The 10,889-nt window shown below is 32.1% G+C and overlaps 1 protein-coding gene across 1 annotated transcript; it reads left to right on the forward strand.

Moving 5' to 3' along the window:
* Positions 1 to 734: 734 nt before the first annotated feature.
* Positions 735 to 8,970, forward strand: LOC113364305. Its single transcript, XM_026606793.1, has 3 exons — positions 735 to 1,197; positions 4,478 to 4,794; positions 8,518 to 8,970. Exons 1-3 carry the CDS (start codon positions 735 to 737, stop codon positions 8,968 to 8,970), a joined length of 1,233 nt encoding a protein of 410 aa, XP_026462578.1.
* The last annotated feature ends 1,919 nt before the right edge of the window (positions 8,971 to 10,889 follow it).

A 10,889-nucleotide genomic window follows, 5' to 3' on the forward strand; every position in this document is an offset into this window, starting at 1 on the left:
TGAACATTTTGGCATACCTTGGAAAAAATTGATGTATGGGAATGAAAAAGAATTTTTTTATATATTTTTACGTTTCAAAGGTTTTCTGAACATTTTGGCATACCTTGGAAAAAATTGATGTATGTGTATGAAAAACAAAATTTTTTATATATCCTTACGTTTTATATATACCTTGGAAAAAATCATGTATGTGTAAAAAAGAAATTTTTTATATATCATTACGTTTCAAAGGTTTCTGAACATTTTGGCATACCTTGGACAAAAATTGATGTATGTGTGTGCGGGTACAAACTTTCTTCGGGAACACCGATGTTTATTAACATATTTCCAAAAGTTTTTTTTCCAAAAATTTAATTTTATTCAAAAATTTAAAATTTCTCAAAAATCTAATAATTTTTGGTACCGAAGGTTCCAGTAATTTGCCTCAAGGCACGATGCCATACACCACTAGTTTTCATTTTTATCTCACATACTTTCTCAAACTATAATATGTTTCGTCTCTACTCGTCTCTGGTTTAACCACCTGTGAACCCTTTAATTAACATAAAATTCTTCATCACCCGAACGTTTCCACCGACGCCCTGTCTAACTGCATATAAATCACCGGAATCGCTCCCACCTTATCAATAGTGCAAAAATCACGAAACAGAAGTCAACTTGTCATTATCGAAACCTGCGATTGTAATAAATTAATATATTATTAATAATATAATAAATTCTTTCTTACAACAACCATGGATGAGAATATGAGCGAGATGCTCAAAAGAGATCTTTTGAGGATAATCGAAAACGAACAAATTCCCGATCCTTTAATTGCAATAAAACCAGTAACAATCAAAGGCGATAATAATATCGGTATAATGCTGGGAATAGAAGTCACAAGTGAAACCAGCGATAAAAGTCTACACCTAGTTTGCAAATCTGAGCCCAAAAGTGCAGTGATCTTGCAAGAGTTTAGAATCAACGTCATGTTCGATACAGAAAGATTTTTTTATACCCATCTGTTTCCACTTTTCGATAAGTTTCAAGACAAAATGGGAATTTCTGATGAGGATAGATTCAAACATTATCCTGTTTGTTATGGATTCACAGAGGCGGCGTTGTTTATGAAAGACATGAGAAGGGAAGGGTTCAAGATGATGGATAAGTCACAACCGATAGGATACGAGCACGCCAAGTTGGCCATGGAGTCTTTGGGTATGATGATATTATATTATATAATATGAATATGGTATAAAATAAATTCAAGGAACCATTCGATTTGTGTCCTGCATCGAATGTACAAACAATTGACAATTGGAAAGCCTAAATTGAATTTTTGGCATAAGCCCATCAAGTTTCAGTTTTTTATCAAATCTATGCACATACTTTAAATTTTGCACTAACAAATAACCCATTATTATTTTTTCTAATATTTCTTCATTTTTGCACTCCTACAATGCATCACACATTTTCTATTTTATTTCTTCTAGTTGACAAAAAATTTCTATTCTATCTCTCACTTGCACTTTTTGGGTTTTCTATGCCTTCATCATCCTTCTTACATAGCATTACTCAGTTTTTTTATTTAGATTTCTTATAATGCATCACACAGTTTTCTATTCCATTACCTTTCTCACAATGCATCCCTCAAATTTATACTCCAACATCTTTTTTACAATGTATCACTCATTTTTCAATTCCATAACTTCTCTTACAATGCATCACTCAGCTTTCTATTCTAACACTTTTTTTATACTCAGTTTTTTATTCCATCACCCTTCTTAAAATGAATCACTCATTTTGTTGTTCCTTCTGCTTTTTACAATGCATTACTCACTTTTCTACAATGCATTCCATCACTCTTTTTACAATGCATCACTCAGTTGTCTATTCAATCACCTATTTTACAAGGCATCACTCACTTTTCTATTTCCATTCCTTCTTACAATGCATCACTCATTTTTTTGTTCCATCACCTATTTTACAATGCATCACTCACTTTTCTATTCCATCACCTTTCTCACAATGCATCCCTCAGCTTTATATTCTAACACATTTCTTACAATGCATCACTCTTTTTTCTGTTTCTTATCTTTTTTTACGAAGCATCACTCATTTTGCTGTTCCTTCTCTTTTTTACAATGCATTACTCACTTTTCTAACCCACCATTCTTTTCACAATGCTTTCCTCAACTTTTTATTCTAACACCTTTCTTACAAATGATTCACTCTTTTTTCTGTTACTTATCTTTTTTTACAAAGCATCACTCAGTTTTGTAAAAAATATAAAATTTGTAAAAAATATAACTCTTCTAACAATGCATCACTCACTTTTCTATTTCATAACCCTTCTTACAATGCATCACTCATATTTCTGTTCCTCATCTTTTTCTTTCTCTTTTTACAATGCATCACTCATTTTTCTATTCCATCACTTTTTACAAATCATCTTCCATCACTCTTTTTACAATACATCACTCATTTTCTATTTCATCACTTTTTTCACAATGCATCCCTCACCTTTCTCTTTCTTATCCTTTTTACAATGCTTCACTAATTTTTCTATTCTATCACCTCTCTTACAAGGCATCTCTCACCTTCCTCTTTCTTATCCTTTTTACAATACATCACTCATTTTATATTCCATCACCAACTGTCATGATACAATACATAACTCACTTTTCTATTACATAACCCATCACTCCTTATCCTTTTCACAATGCACCCAATTCCCTTGCATCACTCTTTTTACAATGCATCCCTCAGCTTTATATTCTAACACCTGTGATACAATGAATTACTTATTTTTCTGTACCTTATTTTTTTTAATGCATCACTCTTTCACTGTTCCTCATCATTTTTACAAGGCATCACTCATTTTTGTTGTTTCATCACCAATCTTGCAATGCATCACTCACTTTTCTGTTTCATAAACCTTCTTACAATGCATCACTCATTTTTCTGTTCCATCACTTTTTACACAATGCATCCCTCACCTTTCTTTTCCATCACTCATTTTCTATTTCATCACTTTTTCACAATGCATCCCTCAGCTTTCTCTTCCATCACTCTTTTTACAATACATCACTCAGTTTCAGTTTTATTTTTGTAGCTCACTTTATTTTTACACAAAAGAAAAGTATATTCTATATGCCAGGTTTTATCATTTATCACTCTTCTTATCATGCATCCCTCAGTTTTCATTTTATTTCTTTTAGCTGACTAGAATGGCCTATTTATCTGTCAGGTTTTTTTCTACCATCACTCATTTTCTATTCTCATTTTTCAAGTTTTCCGTTCATTTTATCGCCATTTTTGTTAATTTTTGCATTTCTCGACGTTTTGAAGGTTTCTGAACATTTTGGCATACCTCAGAAAAAATGTATGTGTGTGTATGTGTGTGTGTTTTGTATGTCCGCATTTTTTTGTCTACGTTTTCGGGCGCACGGATCAACCGTATTCAATGGTTCAAAAAACATTCGATTTCCATTGATAGTGTAATGTGCTGATTAGTTTTTAGCAAAAGCAGATCCAGCTGTTACGGAGATATGGAGCAAAGAGTGCAGAAAATATAAATCGAGTTTTTGAAAGAACGGAGTATCGGATTCGAATGATCTAATAAACATTCAATTTGTAATGATTGGGAGAAGAGATGATTAGTTTTTGGCAAAGGCAGGCCTAGTCATTTCGAAGATACGGAGCTGAATGTACAAAAAATGGCAATTTTTGAGAGAACTAAGCGTCCGATTTAATTGATTCAAAAAACTTTCTGCTTGTTTTAACAAAATAATTAACTTCGGAAAAAAAATTTTTTGTTTCAAGTTTTTTTTCATTTTTTTTTTAAAAAAAAAATTTGTATATCGAAAATAATTCGATTTTATTTTTAATTCTGACTATAGTTCCAATATACTTTAAACAAATAATTTCAACTTTGCAATTCAGTTTATATAATTCTTATAAATATTAGACAATGTTACAATATTTATAATAATGTATTTGAAAACGTTTAATATTCCTCGAACATTTCGTTACGGTATGGAAAATTCCAGCAATTTGCCTTAAGGCACAATGCCACCCACCCCACTAGTTTTCATATAAAAATAAACATATTCAAAGAATTCTATATTTTCTCTTCAAAAATAATTACAGAATTGATTTTGATTCCCGAGTTTTTTGTCAATTTGAGATTTGTATGCATGTTGAAATGCATAAAATAGTAATTATTATAATAAGCAAATTATAATGAGCAAAAATGTTTGAACTATTTGTAAACTTTTTCCAAAGTCTTAATAAATCATTAGATATGTTAACAACATACTAGAGAACACATTTGTGCCAAGTATTATGTTTCAAATTTGTCGGAGTTGTTAAGTGGATATAACTCCTCTCTGAAGCGAAGTCAAATCCTAACCGATCCGCCTTCGGATATGATAAGCCCATCTCTAATTGACACTATATTACATTTCTATTCTATAACTCTATTTTTTCTTTTCAGGTAAATTCCACGCCATGGGCCTCGTCTTAAAAGACCAGCATCCAACCGACTTCAAAGTGATCAACGATCACCTTCCTCCGGATTTGTACGGAAAACCGGTACACAAACCGACTTACGACTTTTTCAAAGGAACCATGAAATTCGCCCGAGAGACTCTGGAGGACGATGAAGAAGATTTGAAGAAAAAAGTTGATTACATAATCGAAAACCTGCAGACGGTGATGCTCGAGGCGGTCGATGAAGACCTTGCTGAACCTTATACTACATATTCGCATGGGGATTTCTGGAATAATAATGTACTTTACAGACACGACGAGGTAAGTAATAATTGTCAAACAAACAGTCACAAAGAAATTTTAAATTTCGATTTTAAACAGGTTTTATTTAAGAAAATTATATTAGAACGCATATGCTAACAGAAATAGAATCGTATGAAATGTTTCGATTATTTAAAAAAACATAACTAGTGGTGTATGGCATCGTGCCTTTAGGCAAATTGCTGTAACTTCCCGTACCTTAATGAAATATTCGAGAAATTTTAAACGTTTCCAAATATATTATTACAAATACTGTAATTTTCATTATTTTTGCTATCTTGTTTGTTATATCTGAGCAAATCAAATGTAAATCATGAATCATAAATCAATTTATCTCCAGAACATTAACAATCGTCGTTTCATTTCGAATTCAATTTAAAAAAAAAATATAGTTGCCTAATTTATACAAAATTGAAAAAGTGCTCCCGTATAGTCACAGTCTGAAGGCATTTGCAAACTAGTTGGTTTGGTATTTAGCCTTGAGGCAAGTTACATGAACTTCCCGAAATGTGTAAATAATCGACTTAATAAAAAAAAATGTGTAAATAATATACTTCATTAATCCTACTTTAAAAAAAACGATAATAATTTTAGCAAACTTTGACGAATTTTTAAAATTAAACTACTTGTCGTTAGGCCGTAATATTACAGTAAGTTCTATAAGACCATGATGTATATCGCCAAAAAAATTCCATGAAAATCGGCTTAAATTTTTTTTTCAACAGTTAATTACAAGAAAACGGCTCGGTAGATTTTCACCTAAAATTAATCAGTACCATTCCCAACTAATATCTTTCGAACAGTTTTTGATATTTTAAAATCGTTCGGTAGGATGAGCTTAAATGTGGATGAAAAGTTTTTTTCAAATTACAAAGAAACGGCTTGGCAGATCGTTGCACAAAACTGACAAACGATAGTCCTCACCGAAATACATCAAATGGCTTTTAAATTTCTAAAATCGGTTCAGGCGTTTTTGAGAAAACGTCGATCAAAAGTCTAATTTTGACAAATGCCAAAAAGACCATACTGATTTTTGCAAACTTTGACGAATTTTTAAAGCTGAACCAGTTGTCGTAGGGCCGTAATATTTTAGTATGATCTAGAAGACTATGGTATCTATCGTCAAAAAAATAATCATAAAAATCGTCGAAATTTTTTTTTTAAAAACTTTATTACAAGAAAACGGCCCGGCCGATCTCTACCCAAAACTAATCAGCACGATTCCCAACCAATATCTTTCGAACGGTTTTTGAATTTTCAAAATCGATTCAGAATTGCGGGCTAAAACGTAGACGAAAATTTTTTCACTTTTCTGCCATTTATGAAGAAACGGCTTGGCCGATCGTCGCACAAAACTGACAAACAATAGTTCTCGTTGAGATACATCGAATGGCTTTTAAATTTTTGAAATCGGTCCAGCCGTTTTCGAGAAAACGTCGATTTACGGCAAAAAATCTGTTCACATACACACACACACACACACACACATACTTTTTCCAAATTTGGTCTCATTCGATTCAGAATGGCTTGAAACGTCGAGAAAACATAAAATTAGCGAATCGGGTTTTTTGATGAAAACATAAACTTCTCCTTCGGGAAGTTAATAATTCTGTGCGATGTTTTCACTTATACTGTGCTTAGCTTGGCGGCATTTTCACATTTTTCAATAGTTTTCACAAAGTTGGAAAAGTGCTCCAGAACATAAACAGTCTAAACGCACTTAGGTAAACATTTGCACCGGAGTGGCGCATAGACTGTTCTTAGCCTGGGTAATTTTTCGAATTTTTAATCCAAAATTACAAAAATATTTTATGGAAAATAAAGAAAGGTGTAAGATGTAAAAATTTTTTATCCTCAAAAGTAATTGTTTCGTCAATACAAGCAGAAAGTTTTTTGAATAATTCAAATCGGACGCTTAGTTCTCTCAAAATTTGCCATTTTTGGCACATTTTGCTCGGTATCTCCGAAACGACCGGACCTGCCTTTGCCAAAATCTAATCACCTCTTCTCCCAATCATTATAAATTGAATGTTTTTTAGATCATTCAAATGAACCATATGAGAGGACTTGAAAATTAAAAATCTTGGTACGGAACCCGAAAAAAGACACAAAATGTACACATTAATAAAATCTCTATAAAATATCTGATAATTTGATGTGCATATGGGTAATGAATATTTTTGAACGCCAAACTCCATAACCGCAAGACCTGCCTCTGCAAATTTTAACAATTTATCAATATAAATAAAATGTTTTTTGAATTATTCAAATTGGACGCTCCGTTCTCTCAAAAACTGAATTCCCACTTTTGACACTTTTTGTCCCGTATCTCCTACACGGCTAGACCTGCCTTTTCCAAAAACTAATCAGCACGTCTCCTTATCAATACGAATCGAATGTTTTTTGAATTACTCAAATCGCTTCATCCGTCTCGGAATCCTCGACGAACTGTTGTATCCGCACAAACATATACATACATTTTTTCTAAGGTATGCCAAAATGTTCAGAAACCTTTGAAACGTCGAGAAATGCAAAAAATTTCATTTTCGATTTTTTTGCGATTACTATAACTTGCCCTACGGGAAGATAATAATAAACATAATATTTTGAAGTAGAACTTCATTCAGAACGGAAGTCCGTTACGGCGTTACGCCGGACAAATGTCAACGCCACAGTAAAAAAAATCAAATCGATCAAAAATTTCAACAAATATCAGCATGCAGCCGTGTTATTAACTTTCCGTAGGGCAAGTTATAGTAATCGCAAAAAAATCGAAAATGAAATTTTTTGCATTTCTCGACGTTTCAAAGGTTTCTGAACATTTTGGCATACCTTAGAAAAAATTGATGTATGTGTATGTGTGTGTGTGTATGTGCGTGTGTGTATGTATGTGCGGATACAAATTTTCGTCGACGATTTCGGGAACACGGATCAACCGATTTGAATAATTCAAAAAGCATTCGATTCGTATTGATAAGGAGACATGCTGATTAGTTTTTGGCGAAGGCAGGTCTAGCCGTTCCGAAGATACGGGGCAAAAAGTGCCGAAAGCGGTAACTCAGTTTTTGAGATAACGGAGCGTCCGATTTGAATAATTCAAAAAACATTTCACTTGTATTGACAAGGTTAAGAATCGATAAAATTTTCATGAAGGTAGCTCTAGCGGTTTCGGAGATATGGAGGAAAAAGTAAAAAAAAAAGCCATTTGGCGGTCAAAAATGATCATTAGACATATGCTCATCAAATTATCAGATATTTTATAGAGATTTTAACAATAAGTATACATTTTGTTAACATTCCTATGGGTTCCGTACCAATGCTTATGCGTTAGACAGCGACGCGGCGCTTACGCGCTTTATATTTTGCCCCTATGCAGTTAAAGCAGTACGATTGCTTTGAAAAGAAAGTTCAGATCTTCCACAATATGTCAAAATAAAAAAAAAATTTTTTTCAAAAAAAAAAAACAAAAAAAAAATTTAAAAAAATTTTTTTTTTAAAAAAAATTTTTTTTTAAAAAAATTTTTTTTCAAAAAAAAGTAATTTTTTGTCCAATTTATAGTTTCTTAAAAATCGTATTTTTTCGAAGTAATTTTTTTTTAAAAAATGTCAATCGTTTTTAAAAAAATAATAATTTTTGGTACGGGAAGTTCCAGCAATTTGCCTTAAGGCACGATGCCTTAATTGCCTTAAGACAGAATTCCACTTACAGCTAGTTTTTTCTAGGCTGGAAAACCGGTGGAAGCCTACCTCCTAGACTTCCAGCTCTCTCACTACCGCTCACCCTGCGTCGACATCTACGAATACCTGTTCAGTAGTTTCGATCAGGTATTTCGCGAGAAATACTACGATCAACTCCTTAAGGATTACCACAAATCAGCCTGCACATTGATGTCGAAACTGGGAACAGATCCCGATCGAGTATTTCCTTTCTCGGCCTTAGAAGCTCAGAAAAAAAGAGGCGGAATGTACGGAGTTGTCTTCGCTTCTATATTGTTAAAGGTGATCCTGGGCGAAGGCGCGGAAGTGTATGATTCGGAGAAAATTGCCGAAAGTATTAAGAATAACGATTTTTCGTCGGCCGAAGATAAGTTGATAGTTGACGAGAATGTTTATAAGCTGTACAAGAAGAGGATGAGTGATGTCATCAGACACGCTGATAAATTGGGAATCATATGAATAATGAAATGATAAATTGCAATACTTTAAGTTTTTTGGGTAATTAAACACAAGTTATATATATTTATATATATATATATATATATATATATATATATATAAATATATTTTGATGAGTTATTTAAAATCGGGCAGTAACACCAATTCGGTCCCGATGAAGACCGAAACGTATGGATAAATAAAGTATTTCAGACCTACTTTAGTATTTTTTTACTTGGTATTACTGCCCGATTCTAAGTAACTCATCAAAATATATATCAACACCAAACTCACATATTTCAAAATATATATATGTACATATACAAACAAAAATTGTAAAAGTCAAATTTATTTATCTCAATAAAATAAAATAGTTGTATCACTTTTTCTAATTTCCAGAAGAAGACATTGGTAAAATTTTTTTCGACGCATTTGATAAATAACATTCTGTAGGGCTATAGTAGCCCAGTGGTTCAATTAAGGCGCCAATTCTAGTGTGAAACAAATTAGAAGGCATCGGTATTTTGCCTTGAGACAAGTTACATGAACATCCCGATATGTGTAATTAATCGCCTTAATCAATAAAAAAAACTAGTGTGTATGGCATCGTGCTTTAGGGCAAATTGCTAGAACTTTACCGTACCGTTATATTATTACAAATAGTGTAACTTTCATTATTTTTGCTATCTTGTTTGTTATATCTGAGCAAATCAAATTGTAAATCATAAATCAATTCATCTCCAGAACATTAACAATCGTCATTTCATTTCAAATTCAATTTCAAAAAAATACCTAAGTTTTTGTAATTTTTAATCCAAAATTACAAGAATATTTTATGGAAAATAAAAAAAAACGGTGTAATCATTTTTTATCCTAAAAAGCAATTGTTTTGTCAATACAAGCAGAATGTTTTTTAGATCATTCAAATCGGAGGCTTAGTTCATTCAAAAACTGCCATTTTTTTGCACATTTAGCCTTGTATCTGCAAAATGGCGGGACCTGTCTTTGCCAAAAACTAATCACCTTTTCTCCCAAACATTACGAATCGAATGTTTTTTAGATCATTCAAATCCGATACTCCGTTCTCTTAAAAACTCGATTTCTATTTTCTGTACTCTTTGTTCCGTATCTCCAAAACGGTAGGACCCGCCTTTGCCAAAAACTAATCAGCACATCTCTCTATCAATCGAGATCGAATGTTTTTTAAACCATTCAAATCGGTTGATCCGTGCGCCCGAAAACGTGGACGAAAAATGCGGACATACAAAACGCACACACACATCCATTAGTTTTCTGAGGTATGCCATCAAAATGTTCAGAAACCTTCAAAACGTCGAGAAATGCAAAAATTTTCATTTTCGATTTTCGGCCCATTACTATAACTACCCTACGGGAAGTTAACAAATATATTTAATTAGAATTCGTGCTATTTACCATAAATTTACAGCTAATCGTGCTATAATTATTGATTTCTATAAAACTGCATTCAATGTCGTGCGTCATTGGCTGAAGAAATGATAAATCGATGTATGTAAATTGTTTTAATGAAAAAGAAACAAAAATATTGAATATTTGGAGTAACATTGTAAAATATCATAGGCCTATGGTCTTCGGTGTAATTATAAAAAATCATTTTCAATCAATCAATCAAAGGGTGGGAATTCAGAAATTTTATTTATTAATTTTATTATCATTATTATTTTCTTTTATTTTATATTAAATCATCATACTACGTATATCATTGTATTGTAAATTCTAGCCCTTGTACTCTTATTTATTTTAATTTTTGTTAATGTTTATTATTATTACTAGATGCTAAATTATTTAACAGTTGTAATAAATATTGTAATTAAAAAAAAATTAAAAGGTGGAATTCAAAATATACATCGTGTATGTTCTAAGCTTAATATCTAAATTTCTAACTAGTAAATTTGAAATCT

This window comes from Ctenocephalides felis, unplaced genomic scaffold, assembly GCF_003426905.1.
Source record: "Ctenocephalides felis isolate EL2017-DRISC unplaced genomic scaffold, ASM342690v1 CF-g0.4_SCAFFOLD_00845, whole genome shotgun sequence".
NCBI classification, from domain to species: Eukaryota; Metazoa; Arthropoda; class Insecta; order Siphonaptera; family Pulicidae; genus Ctenocephalides; species Ctenocephalides felis.

Excerpts from the sequence above, each read along its gene's own strand:
- LOC113364305 (XM_026606793.1), top strand. The coding sequence starts at position 735 with ATGGATGAGAATATGAGCGAGATGCTCAAAAGAGATCTTTTGAGGATA. Across the intron at positions 1,198-4,477 it reads GTTGGCCATGGAGTCTTTGG|GTAAATTCCACGCCATGGGC; the intron begins GTATGATGATAT and ends TTTTCTTTTCAG. Across the intron at positions 4,795-8,517 it reads TACTTTACAGACACGACGAG|GCTGGAAAACCGGTGGAAGC; the intron begins GTAAGTAATAAT and ends AGTTTTTTCTAG.